The following is a 22,860-nucleotide window of genomic DNA, read 5'->3' as shown; positions in this document are numbered from 1 at the left end:
ATGGAGAGCTTTGGGTCACACCAAAGTTCATGACTTTGAACATCGACGGTGCTTAGAGCTTGACGCCAAGCGCGATGAATTGAAAGCCCGACCACGTGGCGATCAATTATACGTATTTAAATGGTGTGCTAACATACCCGTTATGTGCGAGGACCTTTTCCAACAAGATTGGCTATATAAGCCACACGCGAGCAGATGAACGTCGGATTGAACCCAGCAGTCGCCGTAGCCGAAATCGGCTGGATCACATCATCATCATGTCGTGTTATAGAACGCCGTGCCTTATCGATTACTTTTCCTCATTCAAATAATTACCTTCTATTCATTCTACTAAGAGGTAGGGAGGATCTTGACAGTTTCAATAAGTTCACCGCAACATTAGCACTCGATAGAATTGATGATCACCAAGTATTTGTATGGAAGCATTCTGCTGGTCGCAAACAGTGAGTCGACAGTTCTTCTTCGGTACATCGTAGAATCGTAGCAACGTGACGGACAGATTTTTTTATCTATTTTATAAGTATGTCGTAAAAGTGGTGATGTCAGAAGGGTGTGGGCGTTAGAAGACAATAATGGCCGTCATTAGTATCACAATCATTTTATTTACTTCCACATAGTTTTTGTATCACGATTAGGTAAAGTCTCAGCATAAGGTACACATTCACGGCAACGTCACGGTATTCGTAACGGTTACACAGTCACTCGTAATCTATCGCGCCTAAGGACGTTAGCGCGAAGGGGCCCTCCACCACCCATGGTTCCAACATTCGGACCGAATCCTCGGGACATGTGAACGTACTTGCTAGGTGCTCTTTTCCGATCACACTTTCTTGACGTCCCTACAAGTTATAGGTGAGCGACTATAGCACTCCACGTTCCGATCGTAATTATTCGACACGTCCGTCATGACGAAGGTTCACGGTAGACTGCCAGACTAGTACGGCAGTGCACGTCCGCTCGACACGACGGCTCTGTAGTGACTCCCTCGACTTCACGCAGCTCTGGCCGTACGCCACCTTTCGTCGGAGCGTTGCAACTTCATAACGGAAGTGATGGAACTTCATTATATTTTCCGATTTGATCAATTTCTCTTCTTAATTCATAACTAACGCCGACATATAGAAAAAAGAAAATGGTTTTTCGTCAGTTTTAGATCTGTCTTTATTTGGTAATCAGAATTTCATAATTTATCTATCATAATTCTTTTAGGCTAACGTGATAGAGCCGTTGACTGTGTTACTAAAAAATGCATCTCCTTGGTGTAAGTCCGTTAATAGTCAAACCTGCGTTCCCGTTCAGTATAAGCATAAAACGTTTCAGTGAAACAGAAATAGCTTCGGAAGGAAGCCAGGAGGTAATCAAAGAGCCATCATCATACACCAGCGGAGGATGTGGGTCAGTGGACCGGCGGCAATATCCGGCGTCGCTTCCGATCGCTTCCAACGACTTCTGGAGCGACCAGACACATGTTGAAACGTGGCGATTTCAAACGACGCTTTCACATTATTCACAGCGAGGATTCACAACGTAAACTAAGGTTTATGACTATATTGGAGTAGTCAGAACATGAACTAAGTACCCACGCCTCACCGAAATTTAATCCCCGATACCGACCCCGCCGGCGTGGCGGTCGACGATTTCCCCTTAATCAGCGCTTATCGCTATCGACCCGCTAGAGTCGATTAATTCAAATATTTTTCTTCTCAGATGACGCCCTGAGCCGAGGTTCGCGCTCAACTGGGCACCCTCAGGCCTGTTGTCTTAAACGTTGTGCCGGGTGAGAGCCTTCAGCGCTCCCCATTTGTCCGGCCAAGTAGTTAATACCATCTGCGGCAAAGCTACAATAAGTCAAGTCGAAATAAAACATCGACATTTCTGTCAGACCAACGTGATAAGTGAAAGCAGCGGAAAACAAAAGATGTTTTACTTCACTAATCCAGCACAGAACTATATGTCTTCACGTTGGTTACAACAGCGTATGTGTCGGGTACACACTTAAACCACATTTGTCCGGCCACGTGGTGACAAATGGCGGCGGCGGGCTCAGCCGGGAGAGCAAATAGGTCGGGATGGAGTAACGACCATTTGTTACGAGGGTGCTGCTTGGACAGACATGGAGACTATAGTTGTAAATTGTACTAGCTTGTTATGTAGGGTATTGGAGGATTGGGCACCCTCAGGCCTGTTGTCTTAAACGTTGTACCGGGTGAGAGGCTTCAGCGCTCCCTATTTGTCCGGCCAAGTAGTTAATGCCACCTGCGGCAAATCTACAATAAGTCACAAAAAAAAACGGTGTTGGAGGAGAGCCCTCAACGCTCACCATTGGTCCGGTCATGTAGTTAATGTCGTATGCGGCAAATTTACAACAAGACACGTCAAAAAAAGATGTAAATGTTTTAATTACGGCTGGGTGTGAGGTGGGAGGCGTGGTAGCCCGCTTGCCTCTCACTTTGAGGTCGCAGGTTCGAATCCAGCACAGGCCTAAATCAGTGATTGTCGAATTTGTTTTAGAATTCATGTTTCGATCATAAATACTCACGTGCTCAGCGGTGAAGGAAAAGATCATGAGGAAACCGACATTCCCGAGAAATGCATTTTCGGAGGTATGTGACCTAACCTGCATTGGGCTGGTTTTCCCTTCGCAGGTTGGAAGGTCAGACAGGCAGTCGTTTCTGTAAAACACCGGACCTGTCAGATCTTCAGGTTATTTAAAAAAGTAGGTATTTATCCATCATATCTAGCCAGGCTGGGTGACGACCTGACCTGACCATCTAGACTCCTTGAACCGTAACTAAACGCATTATTTACCAACTTATCTCATCAAAGTAAGAACTGTTGTAGAAGTCCGCCGCCAAAGTTATAATATAGAAAAACTTGTTTACGAGTAAAGTTTATAATGAGGGATTTTTCAGACTATGTTCCTTAAAAAATAATACAGATGGCGCTGTACAAAAAAAAACATTTATTTCGGATGTTTTCCCAAATTTTAGAAATTGTTAGTAACAAAAATCTTATATCTGTGTTAGTAAAGATTACAATTAAATTGTTAGTAACAAAAATCTTATATCTATGTTAGTAAAGATTACAATTAAATTGTTAGTAACAAAAATCTTATATCTATGTTAGTAAAGATTACAATTAATTACATACATACATAAACTCACGCCCGTAATCCCAAATGGGGTGGGCAGAGCCACAAGTAATCAAAGACAACTTGCAGCCACTGTTGATACGATGTCGTAAACTGGATATGATGAACCTTATGGTGATAAGGGATCAGCCTATCGCCCATAACATTAGTCCATCATGTTAGAGGACGCAAACAATTAATTAATCAATAAAAATAATTTTAATTTTATAATTGCTAATGTAAAAATTGGTTACATGCCTGAAATAAAATGATCAATTAAATAATTTAGTGTCTTTGGCAAGTTGGACGCGGGTCCAGTGCTGCATAATAGCACTGTCCACGTCCAGCCTTGCCGCGACAGTCTGCAGGAGGCTGTTGGAGCTGCTCCTCACCCGATGGATCTGGGATGCGATGCGCTTTTTAATTATAGCGGAGAAGCTATCGACTCCAGCTTCTGCTAGCATCCTAGATGCACTGTACAGATTTAACTTGATAATTTCCTATTTTCTCATTACTCGAGTACATAACTATGCAAAAATACAATGTAATGGCAGAAGCATATATAAAAATAATTGATGCTTGATATTTGGATCACATTATGTACAGAATTATGTTGCTACCTATGTATATTGCTTCTCTTTATTTTGACCAGAATAATAATGGGTGGATGATGTAATTGTACCTGGGTGTAATAAAAAGGGTCATCATTTATACCCAAAAACAAAGATAAAAGATGCATATGTCTGTTATCCATGAAATTAGAAGGATATACATACATACATACATAAACTCACGCCTATTTCCCACGGGGGTAAGCAGAGACTATAGAATTCCATTTGCTTCGATCCTGACACACTTCTCTTGCTCATCATTTATCATTTATCAAAAAGAAGAAGAAGAAAAAAGCCATCTATATTGTTTTTAAAGAAAGTCCTTCATTAAGACTAAAGTAAGATCCAGAGGGGGTGACATCCACGGCCGCCGGATGTATGTATATTTAATCATAGAATATTGCTGTACATATGAGTGTGGTCGAGCCTTAAGCTTTAAGAAAAGATATTTTAAGACTTAACCAGTGATCTCTGGTACATCACATTGGAGTGACTTATTATTTATTGTTATCTTTTGGTCCTACTATCCCGGTGGGGACATATCACGAAAATCACTTTGTAATCCTTAGTTTGGTTAGGACATTACAGGCTGATCTCCTGATTGTCCGAAAGTAAGATGATCCGTGCTTCGGAAGCCGCGTTAAGCCGTTGGTCTCGGTTACTATTTACTGATGTAAGTGAGTAATCGTTACATGAGCCATGTCAGGGCCTTTGGCGGCTCAATCATAACCCTGACACTAGAGTTGATGAGGCTGGTATTCCACCTCACAACCCACACGATAAGAAGATCTTTTGGTGAGCGTAGCCTGGAAAGTTCTTCTTTGAGGAGTATTCACAATACTGCCAACATTACAACATAATATCCTTAAAAAAGAACCAATCGAGGACTGTCTAGACGTTCTCTTTATGAACTTTTTACGAACAATAATGTCGCTTTGTAACTAATTGCTGGTGCGGAGACAACCGCTCTAAGTTGAGAAATGTCATTGTTCATTAGCGTTTCATTATTAAGGTACAAAAACCTGACATTTGCATTCTCCGGTTACTTATTTGCCTTAACAGCCTCCGTGGCCCAGTGGTTGAGCGTTGTGCTCACGATCCGGAGGTCTCGAGTTCGAATCCCGGTGGGGACAAATCACAAAAATCACTTTGTGATCCCTAGTTCGGTTAGGACATTACAGGCTGATCACCTGATTGTCCAAAAGTAAAATGATCCGTGCTTCGGAAGGCACGTTAAGCCGTTGATCCCTGTTATTACTTACTGATGTAAGTTAGTAGTCGTTACATAAGTCATGTCAGGGGCCTATGGCGGCTCAATAATAACCCTGACACCAGGGTTGATGGGGTTGGTCATCCACCTCACAACCCACACGATAGAAGAATTAAGGTACAAAAACCTGGCATTTGCATTCTCCGGGTTATTTATATCTCTTGGGTCGAAAAAAAATTATACATACAAACAGCCTCTGTGGTCTAGTGGTTAGAGCGTTTGGCTCACGATCTGGAGGTTCAGGTTCAAATCCCGATGGGGACATTGTCGAAATCACTTTGTGAGACTATCATTTGTTTAGTAAGGACATTGCAGGTTTGGATCTTGTGATTGTGTGGAGTAAGATAGTTCCGTGCTTCGGAGGGCATGTTAAGCAGTTGGTCCCGGATATTAGCCGTAAAACAGCTCCACCGACCCGCAGTGGGGCAGCGTGGTGGAATATGCTCCATACCCCCACCGGTTGATTGGGGGGAGGCCTGTGCCCAAAAGTGGGACGTACATATTAGGTACTCACCAATCCTCCGTGCCGTGCACATGCTTGACTGACTCCTTGCATCAGCACCAGAGTGTGGTCTGTTTGTGAGTGAGTGGACGTATGTATCTAAAGTTCTGCGAGATGATTAATGATGGGTGATAATTAGAATAGAATAAATAGAATAGAATTTTTTTATTATAAAAGGACGCCACACACAAAGACAAGACAATACCATCACTTAATTTTTTTCACAAAACAATTACAAAAAGCATAGGAGGATGTTCATTAGAATGATCATAAGGTGGTGGTGGACGTCCTTAGATAAAAATCTATGTAAAAATCTGTATAAAATATAAAAAAATAATATCTGTCTATCTGTTTGCATATCTGTATCTGTGTGTGTGTCTGTGTCTATCTATCTATAAAAATCTGTTTTTATATTGTTTACAGTTAAGTTGTCTTATTTATACTTAAGTTTTTTATGTCTAATTATATTACGAGTATTATGAAAGTTTCACGGCGCATTGGCGCTTAATGTCGTGAAATATAAATAAATAATATAGGCTGTTTATGTAATGTTTTTGTGGATTATTATACCTAGTGTGATGTTTAAGCTTTGTTCAAGAACGTCTCATCTCAATTATATTCGCAAACGAACACTAATATCGCAAGTCAAAAGAGAGCTTCGAGGCCAGCAATCCCACAAATAATGAAGACACGAACAATCCAGGTTTCGCAAACAAAGCGATGCCGGTATCTGTGTCGCTAAGTCACTGGCTCACAATCACAAAGGATGAATGCGAGGCCTGTGGCTAAGGCCTGGACTCCACCAGAGTGGAGATGTTTTTTAAACAACCAATAGAATTGAGTTATTGACACATCGTAGATACAGCGCTTGATACAAAAATGCAGCGAAAACTTGGCGCAAGTTTAGCTATACATTCGTACACAGCGGTATACAGGGTGTTAGTGACATCGTAACGAAAAAAAAAATGGAACGCCTATTTTATTGTACTAAAAACGATGGTGGGTGTTTTTCTTGTCGCAAATGTTTAATTAAGATTTTCAATTTTTACTGTGCCGCAATGTAAGTCGAACAACGCGCCACACAGACGCTAAACTTACGCGCGGCTACGTTACGCGTGTGAGATACGATGTTGATATCTAGGTAGGAGTTTTCATTCTCTTGTATTTAGATGCTTAGTAGTGGTTCAACGTTTAAAAATGTTGTTTGTTGAAGTAGAACACCTACTGCCACGATTTTTCACGCACGGTACCTACCTACCAGTTATTAAAACGTTCCTAACTTATTAACAATAAAAACCCTACTCTTGCCTTACCTTATTTGTTATTCCTTCGGATGAAGTACCTAGGTAGGTACCCTAGAACATGTCACGTCACGTAGGTATGCAACATCGCGTTTCCTCCGCGGTAGGTAGGTATCACACGCACTCACAAACACAACACCTTGCTCTTTAATAAACATCAACAATCTTCCATACTTTTGCGCAGTAAATGGTCTATGATCTATCATCATAGTCGACACTACTCATTTACAGAATGAAACAAACACTCACAAACACGAAAAAAATATCCTCGAAAAACATCACGCGATTCGGGTCAAGCTTAGTATTCGACTGAGCGGAAGCGCGCGGCGGTGGCGTTAGCGCAAAGCATCAAAGGCGCCGACTAAGGGCGCCGACGACGCACCGGCCGCGGCCGAGTCGAGCCGACGACTAGAGAGAGAGAGAGAAGTATGTTTATGGTGCAAGTGACAGAGAAAGAAATAGTATCTGTTCGTATGCCTACTTTATTGGCGAGCGTTGCCCTTGACCCGTGCGCCGGCTATTCACCTGCGCATAGCTGAAGTTGTAGATACGTTATTATTATTATTGATGACATTGATAAAATTTAATAATTAGTAATTTTTATTTGTTTATTTTAAATGTGCGTTCTATGCAGCTTAAAACACAATATGGGACTGAAAAAATCTATTTTTTTTATGAATTTGGCGACAGGAAACTTCACTTGATACCTATCAACTCAAAGAAATACCTATTATCTGTTCGTAATGCCTACTTTATTGGCGCGCGTTGCCCTTGATCCGTGAGGCTATTCACGTCCGAGTATCCATCAAGACAGATCAAACAAGCCCTAACTCGGAGGTCTTGCGTCCCAGGATCCTTTAATTATGTCTTAGAACCTTCTTGGCCTATGTGGTCCAGTGGTTGAGCGATGGGATGCGGAGGGTCCGGGTTCGTATTCCGGTGGGGACATATCACAAAAATCTGTTTATAAGGCCTTTGGTTGGGACGTTACAGGCTGATCACCTGATTGTCCGAAAGTAAAATGATCCGTGCTTCGGAAGGTACGTTAAGTCGTTGCTCCCGTCTACTAGGTACTTATGTAAGCACGTAGCCGTTACATGAATATTGTACACAGAACAGGATAGGTTTAATTAGTTCTTTACTGATGATTTAACAATGAGATTTAAAACTACGAATAACTTAGTACTTAGTACCTCGGTACGGTACCAACATGTAACAAGAAAAATAAGATCACTCCACTCGGACAATTTTTTTCTTTGAACATGCCGACATTGCCTACGCGGCCGAGTTGCCGAACTATCGATAGGTAGATTATCAATTGTTGAACTTGAAAATTGTCTAAACTAAACTATCGAAAGTAGTGATAGTACATTTAGATCGATACTAGCGATAGTACCGATAGGTCTTGCTTTGTAACAATAATGGGTATTGATCTAAAAGATCTATCGATAGGTACCTACTATTGTTTTTTTTTTAACTAGGTATCGATAGAATATCGATAGGCAACACTCTGGCGGAGTGTCCGCCCAATTCTAGACGCGATCTCGCTCGATTTTTGTGTAGCGAGGTTTTGCGTAGGTACTTACATACTAAGTTGGTGGATGGTTGACATAGTAGGTAACTAATTACCTAATCTGTGGTGGTTGTGTTAGTTGGTTGTTAGTTATTCTAATGACAACAAAGAATACAATTATTTACTGTTTCAACTGTTTTAGGTAGATAATGGCCCTGATTCCTATGAGTAAATGAATGAATAACCCGGTCGAATCAAAAAGGTATCTCGCTGGTAAATTAATTCTGTCGGTTGTTTTAGATTTCTGCTTAAAATTGACGTGTATTCCATAAATTTTATGCCTGTTGATTATCCGTCCATTTAAGAATAAGAATAAAATAAATTTATAATTTACGATAGACAGAGAAAGAAATAGGATCGGTTCGTAGTGCCTACTTTGTAGGCCGCGCCGCCGCCGCGCCGCCGGCGTGCGGCGCGGGGCGCGCGGAGCGGGGCGTGCGGAGCGGGGCGCGCGGCGCGGTGCGTGTGGCCGTTGACCCGTTCGAGCAGCTGTTGTCTCCATTACATCGAAAATTTTCGATAATTTGTCATTATTGTTTTTTTTATTGAAATTTGGGTTCTATGCAGCTAAAAGCACAATATGGAATTGAAAATAATTAAAAACAAAACTCAAAATTTCATGAATTTTGCGACGGAAAATTCCACTAGATATTAACTCAGAATCATGGTCTGAATCATCCCTTTCAGTATTCGTTACGATGTCACTAACACCCGGTATACATTCAATAAAATCGTGTCAAATTAAGAAAGTAGAAAGAAAGAAATATACTTAATAAAAACGCGTAAGTTACGTATGTTTCTGATTATGTGACAGATTGTATTATTATAATAAAATTGATAATTGTTTGGATTACTTAATAAAAATAATTTTGATGCGTGGGTACTGCGAAAGTTAAAATGTTTATACTATGACAGTTGAACTACTGGGAATTTTCTTACCTATAGACTTACTGAATAGTAAGACTTCGCTATTCCCATTAATTTACTATGTCAAAATTTTTAATACGCATTTCCGCACAGCTTCGGTCGAGCGCAGCCCACATCGCCGCTTTGGTGGAGTCCCGGCATAAATGCCAGTTTTGATTGCAAATGTGGACGCTGTGGTAACAGAGCGGGATATGGGCTTCGGAATTTGAAAAAGAAAATGATACTACAAATCCATTGCGGTTGTGATGCGTCAAAATAGATCGGTAGCACCGAACGTCTGTGACCATTATTTTGAGTTTTATTGGACCTTACATTTTAATTCCTTTGAGAAAGGTTAGCCAAAAACACATTTGAATTTTGAATTCACGAACACTGCCTGAAGCACAGGCACGATCGAATACAGGCTTGATTTTATGTTAATTATAAAAGACTAAAGTTCTCGCTTCAGAAAATCGGGACACCCTTTTAATCATCTGGCAACACTACTTACTGGTAACAAAACACCTGTCGAACCGCCGCCATGATTGCAAATGGCGGAGTAGGTCGCCGGGATATATCCGACATTTTTCCGACGAAAAATTTACTGTAATTTTGTTCTTCTTTTTCACCGTCAGTCTCGGCTAGCTAGCCTTAACGCCTCCACCAACCCGGGACGTATATAGCCTATTTGTGTTATGTTTTTAGGCACTAACACAGTTGGCTCGACCATTATATACGGCGATACGGCTCATCTATCACGTTGGTCTAACAGAAAGCTTAGTGAGACGTGGGTACTTAGTTCATCTTGCGATGGAGGTACCTCTGACTACCCCAATTGGGATATAGTCGTGAGGTTACATGTGTTAGAATAAGTCACGTCACGCGCTCAGCCAGTCTATGGCGTCATAATTCACAGCCGTTATATCGAAGGCTCTTCACCCACGCACGGATCTAACTGTCAATATTATTGAACTCCAACACATTTGCATTGTAAGTGACAAGTCTGCCGACATGTCAGCCTTGTGTCTTGTCACGCTATTGTGTGCCTATTGCCACTATCGACAAGTTTAGTCGAATTATATTGTTGTTGTTGAATTCGTCTTATTTAAGGCAGGCAAAGATCTGAGGACCATACAGCCTTGAATTTAGTTATTTTATATTCGAAATTAACTGTCAAAATAGGCCAAAACCGTGTCTTCAGTTTTCAATATCTCTCATTTAAAATCGTTATTAGGCCAAACCCTTGTCTTGCATTGCCACCGAGTCGCCGGACGTCGATTTCGGTACGGCGGGTGTCTTTATAACCAGTGGCTATACGACGCGACTGTCTTTGTTTATGGGTCATCATCATCATCGCTTAACTTAACCTAACCTGAAGATTTATCAGGTCCGGTCTTTTACAGAAGCGACTGCCTGTCTGTCCTTCCGCGAAGGGAAAACCAGCCCTATACACAGAAAAAGCTTTTCTCGGGAATGCACTTTTTTCCCACTCAATTTATTCTTGCGATTAATAGCTAGCCCAGTTTGGAATATGGCGTTAATGTAGGATTAAATAAGGGTGGGGGGGGGGATTTCCTCCCCTCCTCTTTATATAAGATAATGAAAATAAAAATAACATTCTTATACCTTTTTGTAATCGATATCTTGACATGAGAAAAATTTACAATTATAAAAAAAAACTATTGCAAAAAAAAAAAGAAAAAAGGTTTTGTTATGTTATGTTTAACAAAATCCATAATATAAATAAAACTGGCGCCCAGATTGGGACTCTTCGCTGGAAACTTTTTGGTACACAAGACGAGTAGTTAACGGTGTATATAAACATTAATAGCTTCTATACCACTACTGGGCACATCCCATCAATCGCAGAGGAAGATAAAATACTTTGTAGTTTTACAGCCGTCTGCCAGCCATCAATACAGATTGACGACAAGAATATAGTGTTACATCTGCGGTTTTTTATGCGCACTGCTAGGGAGGGGAATTCTCTGTCGTCTTCTGTATTTCCGAATGTAAATTTGACGTGTCTTATTGTAGATTTGCCGCAGGTGGCATTCACTACTTGGCCGGACAAATGGGGAACGCTGAAGGCTCTCACCCGGTACGACGTTTAAGACAACAGGCCTGAGGGTGCCCAGTTGCGCGCGAACCTCGGCTCAGGGCGTCGTCTGAGAGGAAAAATTAATCGACCCTTGTGATTGAGGGAAATCGTCGACCTCGCCGGCGAGGTTGGTATCGGGGTCCTGAGCGCATGGACTGTGCCTCACTCGCACTTATGCATCAGGCGGCGAAAGGTAACAATGAGATTGGTCAACAGGGTTCACATAACATCAGCGTCGTGGTTCACGCCGCGACTTGTGCTGAGTGTGGCCCTTTTTAAACCCCGCCGCAAAAACGACGGGGTGTTATAAGTTTGACGTGTCTGTGTGTATGTGTAAATGTGTATGTCAGTCTGTGGCATCGTAGCTCCCAAACGGCTGATCCGATTTTAATGCGGTTTTTTTTTTGTTTGAAAGGTATAACAGTCGAGAGTGTTCTTAGCTATGTTTGGTGGAAATCGGTTCAGATCTTCAAGGTCATCAGGTCGTTTGTTAAGTGTGATAGGAATGTTACACGCTCAGTCTGCTTTCAAGCATAAGTGGGATAAGTTATTTTTTGCTTTTTATAGGGTTTAGCATTTTTAACCTTTTGTCATAATAATTGAGTACTCTTTTTTGGTCGGGGTTTTTTTTAATTTTTTTATTTAATTTTATCACTGGACGTCCACCTTATGATCATTTCGACAAACATCCGTTTTGCTTTTTTTTGTAATTGTTTAGTGGAAATTGGATAAGATGTTATGTTTTTTTTTTTGTGTGTGTGGCGCCCTTTTATAATAAACTCATCATCATCATCATCAGCCGTACGACGCCCACTGCTGGGCATAGGCCTCCCCCAAGACCTCTCCCAAGACCCCAATATAATAAACTATTTCTATACTATTCTAATGTTCTATGGCGTATCCGGGGTGTGTTCATGGGTTTATTTTTTAATTTATTCCATTCCTCAGTCCAGTTAAAAGCCTCACAGACCAAATAACAATACGTTCCATGTTCCACTGATGTAATCGTGTGGGGTCGGTCCTCAGTGTCGGCGGGCGCTAATTGACCTAATTGCGGACCTCTGCTGAGTCATCGGGTGTGCCTCATTGCTGGCGTATGTGGTGCAAGTTTTGATCGGGTGATTAATTGGTTAAAGTTTGGCGATCGTAGTGTCACAGGTTTGAATCCCGGCTCAGACTAAACCATATTTGGATCATAGGTAATTCATATTGCGTGGTTTCCAAGATTTGTTGCCTCGAAATGTTCGTGTACGCGGTGGCGTCCGGAAGTCGGGTCGCACCTTTCCCTCAAAAATGTGCGAAGGGAGCGATGGCTGGCTTTCGCGTCAACTCGTGATCGGGTGCTGCGTATATAAAACACTGTTTCTGAGATAAAGTCACATAAACTCTTTATTTTTCACTTTCCTTCCACCGACTGTAATTGGAATACCATTGTATTTAAGTCTATAAATTATGTAATACAAACTGGATTAAAAGAAAAGAAAGGAAAACATGAAACAGTAGGACTAGGGCCCTGTGCTGGGAGGTTTTCTGGCCACGTCTTTCCCTCAGCGTTACAGATTCCGATGTGGTAGTAGTTTTTACAGCTAGTTACATAATATGTAATTTAATTATGTTTGACGTTCAAAAAGCGCTAACTTTGTAAGCCAATTTTGAAAAATAAATATTTTTGAATTTTTTTTTTTTTAATTGTACCTGGTTAATGGCAGTAGACTCGCCGCCTATTACGTGGGACTTAGACATAGCTGGTGAGGAGTGTGTATACTATTCACCTCTGCCTACCCCTTAGGGGATACAAGCGTGATGCTATGGTATGTTAATGACTTACTGATATGTATGCAGAGTTAGGTATAAGCTGTGTGTAATGTACATGTGTGCAAGCGCCGCGGCGCGCATGCGCTCGCGGGCGCCCTCTATTGGTCAGTAATAAATTAACCTTTGAACTGAGTGCACGTCGTTTGTTTTTCCGTCGATTCCCGAACATACCACTTACATACACAATTACACATACATAAACTCACGCCCGTAATCCCTAATGGGGTGGGCAGAGCCATTAATAATCAAGAACAACTTGCAGCCACTGTTGATACGAAGTCCCCAGTAGATGGTGAACCTCATGGAGATCAGCTCATATCCCGTAACTTGCCAATTGCTTCCATTTGAATCCGCGACATTTTCTTCATGGCCTACACGGTGTTAGTGGCACCGTGCCGTATACTGAGGGGGATGATTCAGCTCATGATTAAAGAGTTAATGTCAAGTGGAATTTTCCGACGGCAAATTCGTGTTCTTTTTTAATTATTTTCAGTTCTATATTTTTGCGACTAATTCCGTTATCCCGTTTTTCACGGGGTCCGCTTACCTAACCTGAAGATTTGACAGGTCCGGTTTTTTACAGAAGCGACTGCCTGTCTGACCTAACCCGCGAAGGGAAAACCAGCCCAATACAGATTAGGTCACATACCTCCGAAAATGCATTTTTTGGGAATGTGGGTTTCCTCGCGATGTTTTCCTTCAGGTGATAATAATTTATGATCCAAACATGAATTCGAAAACAAATGCGACTTTGGTTTAGGCCTGTGCTGGATTTGAACCTGCGACCTCAAAGTGAGAGGCAAGCGTTCTACCAACTAGGCTACCACGGCTCTACACCGATAAGAGCGTGGCTCTATTAGTTATGACTTTTGCGATATAAAATTCCACTTGATATTAACTCAGAATCATGGTCTGAATTGAGTGAGTGAGCGTATTCGATGATACTTAGAGATATTAAAAAAAATCAAAAATATTTTTATTCAGTAGGTAGGTCATTTTCTACATAACGAACGTCTCATCCGCCTAAAACTACTGCAGCTTCTCACAACCTGTATAGCCGGGGAAAAGAAGCCGCAAGAAAAACCTCGGCACAGGGCCTTAGACGTTCTTTTAAAAAAAAACTTGTTACTTGTACGCTTGTACGCGCTTGTTTTAAGTAGTGCTTGCCAGTGAAAAGACGACCTGCGGTGTACAGAAAAACCTACTCCGGTTTATGAGACACAGTATTTGATAATTTTGTTCGAAACTCTGTTATCACAACTTAATAAAAAAAAAAAAACAATATCCCCCTCAGTATTCGGTGCGATGTCACTAACACCCTGTATATCTTCTATAGCCCTGCACTACAGCGCCCTTCTTTTTTTTTGACGTGACTTACTACTTGGCCGGACAAATGGGGAGCGTTGAAGGCTCTCACCGGGGTCCTGAAGTGTTTGGTGTCGCGAGCTGATTGGCTGCCTCTATGGCTAGAGTAAAACTACAGCGCCCGCGCCCTAACAGGCTTTCAAAGAAATCAAGCGTCGTGTGAATACTATACGATACGACCTCACCCGTGAGAGCTCTTACTAAACGACTCCAATACACTTTACTGAGTAATGCATTAATACATATGGGATATTTTATCAAACCTTAGGTACGCCGCCTTTCCTCGTGCGTGCGAACGAGATAGACAGATAGTGGACTGTATGGGAAAATTGCGAGAAGACTAAGTTACGTATAATACGAGACATAACATAACATAAACTGCCTATATACGTCCCACTGCTGGGCACAGGCCTCCCCTCAATCAACCGGAGAGGGTATGGAGCGTCCACCACGCTGCTCCACTGCGGGTTGGTGGTGTTTTTACGGCTAATGGCCAGGACCAACGGCTTAACGTGTCCTCCGAAGCACGGAATTATCTATATCGGACAATCAGGTGATTCAAGTCTGAAAAGTCCTTACCAAACAAAGGACAGTCTCACAAAGTGATTTCAACAATGTCTCCATCGGGAATCGCGGTCGTCGATTCTCTCTGGTTGTCATGGTTACGAGCTGCCCCTCATACCGCTCTTTGATTGAAACCCTAGTCAAATCAGTTACTTTTTTATAAACGTCAAAACCCGAAATTACTATGGAATTTGAATGACACACTGTGACGTCATAGAAAAACGTGATAAAATGTCGGACTTATTATCAAGTTTTTCTCGATTAAAATTCATAAATAAGTTGAATAGAAGAAAGAAAATGTTTTTCAGTAATTTTAGATTTGTCTTTATTTATTAATCAAAATTTCATAATTTATTTTGAACCTAGTAAACGACGCAATTGTCACTGCGCATATCACGGTCAGCGTCATCTAGCGAACATTTTGTGAACCACTAGTTCATTTACGATGTCAAGTGGCAATGTCAAAGATATTTAAAAATTAATACGACTTTTTATTGGTGCTAATTCCTGTAAATACCATCTAATTTTATTTTAAGTTATATCTGTCATTTTCTTATCCGCCGAAAAGGAAAGGGACGGGTAATCGACAAGCATAAAATTTATGGAACACACGTCAATTTTAAGCACAAATCTAAACCAACCGTCTAAAAATTTTACATCCGTCAATAACCCGACACAGTTAAGTAGACAGCACGTCAAACGGATTGCATACCAGCGACGTACCTTTTGATTCGCCCGGGTTATTCATTCATTTACTCATTCTTCCTAAAATTTAGAGCTGTGAATCATCCGTCCCTTTCCTTTTCGACGGATATGAAAATGACTGATATAATTTAAAATAAAATTAGGCGGTGTCTGCAGGAATCGGGGCCAATATCTGTCCCGCTTAATATAACCAACAACTAAATTCTACCAATTTTATAAACCTTTTCTTCATATTCAATGTCATTGTTCAACTTATACGCCACAACCTTAGTAGAAAATATTCAGTTCTTGTCTCTATCGTCCGAACTCTTGAGGGAATGCTGCGTAGATGGTGGGGCAGTATTTTCTGGTGAGGTGGTGGTAGAGGCTGCCTGCGTGCGCGGAGTAGTGGCTGCTGAAACGGCCCCACACGTGGAACAGCCGCGCGGGCAGGAGTGGCTGCGAGTGGCTACTGTCGGCCAAGACTGGCTGCGACCCAGCGTCCGAGAAGTACTTGTACGCTTCGTGCCAGGGTATCGGGTACGCCAGCTCCGGGCCGTACACCTTCAGGCCTGGAACAGATGAAGATATTTCTATATCTTTGGAGTCTAGTTACAAAGTTGTTATACAAAAATGATGATAGGCAGAGCAGGTATGTTTGCCCGCAATCCCTAATGGGGTAGTCAAAGGTACATCCATCGTAAGATGAACTAAGTACCCAGACCTCACTGAGCTTCCTGATAGACCAACTTGGTGAGCTGTATTGCCGTCTATAACGGACGAGCCAACTGTCTTACTGAAAACTGTAACCGAACCTGGTTTGAACCGGTGCTACTCGTTTGACGAGCAAGCCGGTGTACCACATCAGCATGTGTCCAAAATGTGGTATATCCTACCCTGGCACATGAAAGCATTCATGGCGGAGGGGTCGTCAGTCCCGCAGCGGCGCGCCAGCACCCTCGTGATCACCCCGGGACCGTTGTGACCGAACTCGTCACCTCGGAACGTCTCCTTCATCTCCCTGGAACGAATGCCAAGTCGTGTTGAACTTTAATAGACTTACACTCTTCTATCGTGTGGGTTGTGAGGTGGATTACCAACCCCATCATTGAGCCGCCAAAGGCCCCTGACTTGGCTCATGTAACGACTACTTGCTTACATCAGTAAGTAGTAACCGGGACCAACGACTTAACGTGCATTCCGCAAGCAAGGATCATCTTACTTTCGGACAATCAAGTGATCAGCCTGTAATGTCCTAACCAAACTAGGGACCACAAAGTGATTTTTGTGATTTGTCCCCACCGGGATTCGAACCCGGGACCACCGGATCGTGAGCACAACGCTCAACCACTGGACCACGGAGGCCGTTATTATTCTTCAATTGCAATCTACTTCTCTTCTTAGTTACTTACCAGGTCAGTAAGGTTATATGACGTCACAGTGCTATACTCATCAAAACTACATAATATTTCCGTCGGGACGTATAATTACGATGCACCACGCTAATGGATATCGATTTTCAATAAACCGTGTGAAGACGACACGTTGCAAGTGCGCCCTTGAAGGGAAAGTAACTTTAGAACTTTGTTTTTATTACAAAACAGAGTTGAAAGAAAATTAAAGAAAGAAAGAAACGGTTATTGTACAGGAACACCATAGTAACAAATATGAAACATCATCATCATCATCACCCTAGCATTATTCCGTTTTTAACAGGGTCCACTTACCTAACCTGAACATTTGACAGGTCCGGTTTTTTACAACAAATATAAAACAAAACGCATAACTTAGAATAAAAACAACTTCCACAAGAGAGTACAAATAAATAGACAGTAAACATTGAGTGTATGGACTGGTCGACCATGGTGGTGTCCTTTATAAAAGGACCTTACTCAGCATAAGCCGCGGCGCGAGCCACGACGCTGGTATTCTGTGGACCCTGCTGAATGACGCGCGGAGATCTTGTCTCCCCAAATGATGATCTCCGACCGATTTCGGCCATGGCGACCACTTCGACTCCTAGTCGGCACGACGCTGATGCGCCCGAAGATGGCTTATGTACCTATCTTTACAGTGAACTCCCGCGCACAGTGAGGGCACGTAAGCACACCGTTTTGGTAATTTAATCTCCCCCAAATACAATATTGACAATGAATACATCTGAATACATCCTATAATAGTTACTTATACTGTAAAAAGTAGTCTACAAAAAGAAACCTACCTACCTACCTTCATGCGATGGATGTACTTCTGACTACCCCAATTGAGAATATAGTCGTGAACTTAGTATGTAATGTTATGTGTGTGCCACTATTTAGCATCTCGGACCTAGGGTGGTATATTAATAAACCAATCTCAGCTTTAAGACTGCCCTCAAGATCATGTCAATGTGACAGTTCACCCTTAGACCGAAGATCTTGCAGAATGGATTCGTCAATCTGCGTAGGGTAGGTTAGCAGATTGCCAATGCTGCGTGCGTTGTTAGACATAGTAGGTACGGATGGTGCAAGTTTTCTTCTGATTACTTGTAGCAACTGCAACGCTCCGTCTCGAATTTTGCGGGCAGCGGAGCGGCAGCGGCGGCGGCGCGGGAGAGGGGCGGGCAACGCATACCTGTTCTCGAAACCAGCGGGCAGATCGCGCGGCACTGTAGCTACTATTTAATTTGTAAACCATAATAAACATTGTAAATAACATAATAAATAATTTTTATATTCACCTACCTTCAATATTCAGTTCGTTTTTTATTTCTTCCCATAAACGATTAATTATTCTTCTATTTTTATGGTTCACATCTTTGCTGTTCCATATGGGTCTCCTCTCAAAGATTGCCGAAATAATTTGCTCTTGCACGTCCGAGGACATTTTGATACCTACGTCACGAAAAAAAGGTACAACACTATACTACAATGCAGACGCGCAACGGTCACCGCTCGACTGGAGTGCACCGCTCGTTGCCCGCCCCCGCGCCGCTCCCGCGCCGCTGTTTTCGAGACCCGGTCCATTTGACGATACGCATAAGATCCTGCCGCTCCCGCGCCGCCGCCGCCGCCGCCCCGCTGCCCGCAAAATTCGAGGCAGAGGCCTTAGAGCAGCGGCCGCGACGGCGTGGTAGCGACCACGCTGACACACTCTCGCACCAAGGTGATTGATGTCATGACTGGTGACTGCTGATGATGTAACAGGCACGTACCAAGCAACAGCCCTGGCGACACTCCTGCCGACCTCTCCATCGTCAAACGCTATAACGGCGGCCGCGACAGCGTGGTCGCTCTCTCGCACCACGAAGCTGCCGCCCAGCTCGTCGATGCTCCTGGCTACCACCACGTCCAGGTCGAGATATACTCCAGGGTGCTTGTAGAGCGTGGTGTAGCGGAGCACGTCTGACGTGTGGCTGTGGGGGTAGCTGGAACTGAAGGGGGGGAGGGACTATGTGAAGTTTTAGGGGTAAGAGAGAGATAGAAAGAGCGTGATGGTCTCGTGATTAGGAACGACCTCTGTTGTTTTTTTTACTTTTGATGGGTTTGCTCTTGGCCCCAAACTTGCCCGAAGGCATTGACGAGGCCTAAGATGGAGCTCGCCCAGAAGGTGTCTGTGTTGTCCAATAGATGTGTGTCTAATCCCATTGATATAATAGAATCCCGGTGGAGACATATCCCAAAAATCACTTTGGTTAGGACATTGTAGACTGATCACCCGATTGTCCGAAAGTAAGATGAACCGTGCCACACCGATCTATCGGTCCCGGTCACTGCTTACAACAGTTACTGATGTAAGTAAGTAGTCGTTGCATGAGCCATGTCAGGGGCCTTTGGCGGCTCAATGGTACTCCTGACGCCAGGGTTTATTTAGCTGCCTAAGAGCAGGTGGATACGAGGAACATATTACATCTTGACACAAGATTCCCGTCGACCACAAAGTCATAGCTTTTGTATCTTTTATGATTACCTGTTGAGTTTCCCCTGGAGCACTATGTCCTGGAGCGGCGTCCCCATGACGTAGTCGGGCAGCTTCACTCGAGCATATTTGACGTTAGGTAGTATCAGCCGCCGCAGCCCGCCGGCGCGCCCCGCCCGAGCAGATACCGAGGAAGAGAACAATACGATGACCGTCCAGTTGGGGTGCGCGCGCGCCGCCGACTCTATTGCGCATGCCTGCAATTGGATTTGGAAGAACATAGCTAGAAATTATTTGCGTTTTTTTTTCTTTCTGAAGAGATTATGTGGAATTATGACAGATTACCAGCTTATCACTCGTACCTATGCAGGGATTTTTCACATTCCTGGCGCATTTCCCCATCAAATTCAAATTTATCTTTATTCAGCCTACTGAATAAAAAATCATGTTACCTATAACATGATTACACTTTGAATCGTCAAACCCACATGCCCTAGAAATGCGTTTTGTAGATGTGTGACCAGTATTGGGCTGGTTTTCCCGTCGCGGGTTGGAAGGTCAGACAGGGAACTTCTGTAGAAAACCAGACCTGTCAAATCTTTAGGTTAAGTAAACGGACCCTGTGAAAATGGGATAACGCTGGTGTTAGGTATGTGGTGTGCTGGTGGTATCTCCCCAGGAAGATGATGACATACAAGTAAACCTCACCTGTCTTGGCGTCAAGTCTCCTCTACAAGAGGTCTCATGGAAGAAGATATATCTTCTGTCTCTGTCTTCCCTCTGGTCCACTTTCTCATAACCGAGGAACTGAAAGATGGTGACAGGAGAAGAGAGGTCGACGAAGAGTGGCAGGCTGTCTTCTATAGAAAGAAAAAACAGTGCATTGAGTACAGCTTCCGTGGTGTAGTGGTTTGTTTTGGGCTCACGATCTCGAGGTCCAGGTTCGATTCCCGATGGGAACATTGTCAAAATCACGTTGTGAGCCTGTTTTTTCTTTGGTAATGGCATTGCAGGCTAAAGCAGCTGATTGACCAGAAAAGTAAGATGATTTCGTTACAAAAGGCACATACCCCCTTCGTTTAATTGAGGGGACGCCCAGCAGTGGGAAGTAGTAGGTTTCGTACACATAACATAACATAACAAATACTTTATTGCACAAACAGGAAAAAACAAAATACAAAACAAAAGAAAAATAGAATTAGTACAATAGGCGGCCTTATTGCTAAGTAGCGTACACGTACACCATTTTAGAATATATTTTTTAAACATAGCATTAATAACATTCAAAACATGGCAACCTCAAGGACTGTTTAATTATAATCAAATAAATTTTAGGTAATGAGGTGAGAAAATGTAGTGACGAGAATATAGAATAGAATATGTTTATTTATCAAAAAACTTAAACATGTACGGTCACGAGCATTAATATGTACCTATACACTTTGGTACCATGTCACATTAACTTTTTTGACAAATTGAACTGTAAGTCTCACTAAATGTCAACTATGTTAGTGCGACAGAGTCCTAAAGTGGGTACATTATATTGCTCATGACTGTATACATTACTGGCGGACCCCGCACTGGGGAAACCCTGTACCGCGGAGGTCCTGAACATTTGTTATTAGCAAATACTTTAAACTAAAAATTATCGGACACGTAAAGAGAATGAATGAAAGTAGACTTACGAAAAATATTGCGTGCGCGCTGGCGCGGCTATTACTGTTAGACCAAATTTCGAATCAGACGAAAGAACTCCGGCGTCCAATTTCAAAATTCGAACATATAAAATAAAAATAATGGTGAGACTCAGCGCTGTCCATTTGTCCGGCCAAGTAGTTAATACCATCTGCGGCAAATCTACAATAAGTCACGTCATAAAAAAATGAAACGACACCAAGCAGACGACATTACATCTGTCGGTGGCTTTTGCCGCTCCAGAATTGGCTTGTGTGTGACTGTATGGAAAAATGTATGACAGCGACAATGATAGTCATGACTCGACTGAAACAGATGTACCGTCACGAGGACTAATATGTAACACTTTGATACCATGTCACATTTACTTTTTTGACAAATTAAACCGTAAGTCTCATTAAATGTCAAATATGATAGTGCGACAGGATTCTAAAGTGGGTACATGTTATTGCTCATGACATGACTGTTTGAGGCTTGTGATGATGATACGTACCTACCGCCGTGTAGTGACAGGAGACGTTTTCATCAGTGAACAGGGACCACCTGGTGTGGAGGATAGCGATGGAGAGGAGCAGACACACCAGCACAGCTAGACAGACTTGTTTCTTGAATTTCTTCAACGAGAGCAGTTTCAGATATCTTGAGTTCATTATTTTTCGTTTTTATTTTTGACATGCCTTTCTTAACTTGCGCTCCCCATTTGTCCGGCCAAGTTGTTAATGCCGTATGCGGAAAATCTGGTACCTGAAATATGCGTTAACTACTTGGCCGGACAAATGGGGCTGTCACCAGGAGAAGCTCCTGTAGTTTTGAGATTTCATACTAGAAAGTAGCGCGCCTTTTTTACACAAACAACGGCGACTTCCAAAAAAATACACAAAAGACGGTAAAACAAATGAACAATTGGTTCTAATTATGAATTAACTGAGCTTTAAATTGAAACTAATTTGAATTTGGAATTCTTAAATGAATGCGAGATATCGATCTTCAAAATACCTAGTACAAAGTAACTGGTATTGGAAAACAATTTTCATAGCTAATGAAATAGGAAATATCATATACCTAATAAAATCAACTTTTTTTTACGTCCTTTTAGATAAGTAACTTCGAAGGAAGTTGACAACAAACTAATTACATTACCAATATGCAATTACGCTAATAACACCCTTTAATAATTAATGCCAATTTTTTAAATAACTCCTTTGAACACAACATAACATAAATAGTCATGTCCGATAATACCGGCACTTATAGAATGCCACATTATTGTCGTATCGGTAATATTGCGCGCATGCGTACAACACACGTTAATTTATCATGCATCGAAGTGAAGAATGTATAATTCACAGATCATAGAAACAAGGCAGATATGCACTATTCCGCTCCGCACCACCCAAATCCCCCGGTAGTTGCGGCTTCCGAATACATCCTGCTTAGGGACGGTAT

The 22,860-nt window shown here is 42.3% G+C and overlaps 1 protein-coding gene across 4 annotated transcripts; it reads right to left on the bottom strand.

Moving 5' to 3' along the window:
* Positions 1 to 16,106: 16,106 nt before the first annotated feature.
* LOC126378460 (lactosylceramide 4-alpha-galactosyltransferase-like) lies at positions 16,107 to 22,630 on the bottom strand. Of its 4 annotated transcripts, none has more exons than XM_050026835.1 (7): positions 22,477 to 22,630; positions 21,908 to 22,158; positions 20,428 to 20,579; positions 19,771 to 19,976; positions 19,016 to 19,234; positions 16,719 to 16,843; positions 16,107 to 16,394 (listed from the first exon to the last, which is right to left on the bottom strand). In XM_050026835.1, exons 2-7 carry the CDS (start codon positions 22,062 to 22,064, stop codon positions 16,138 to 16,140), a joined length of 1,116 nt encoding a protein of 371 aa, XP_049882792.1. In that variant the 5' UTR covers positions 22,065 to 22,158; positions 22,477 to 22,630; the 3' UTR covers positions 16,107 to 16,137. The 4 variants fall into 4 exon arrangements, with proteins under 4 accessions (XP_049882792.1, XP_049882794.1, XP_049882793.1 ...); XM_050026837.1 differs by having other exon boundaries at positions 21,908 to 22,215; positions 22,477 to 22,565; XM_050026836.1 differs by having other exon boundaries at positions 21,908 to 22,174; positions 22,477 to 22,543.
* Between the last annotated feature and the right edge of the window lie 230 nt (positions 22,631 to 22,860).

The sequence above is a fragment of the Pectinophora gossypiella genome, chromosome 26, assembly GCF_024362695.1.
Source record: "Pectinophora gossypiella chromosome 26, ilPecGoss1.1, whole genome shotgun sequence".
NCBI classification, from domain to species: domain Eukaryota; kingdom Metazoa; phylum Arthropoda; class Insecta; order Lepidoptera; family Gelechiidae; genus Pectinophora; species Pectinophora gossypiella.
The sequence above is the reverse complement of the archived record's forward strand: the minus strand, read 5'-3'. Positions and strand labels throughout refer to the sequence as shown.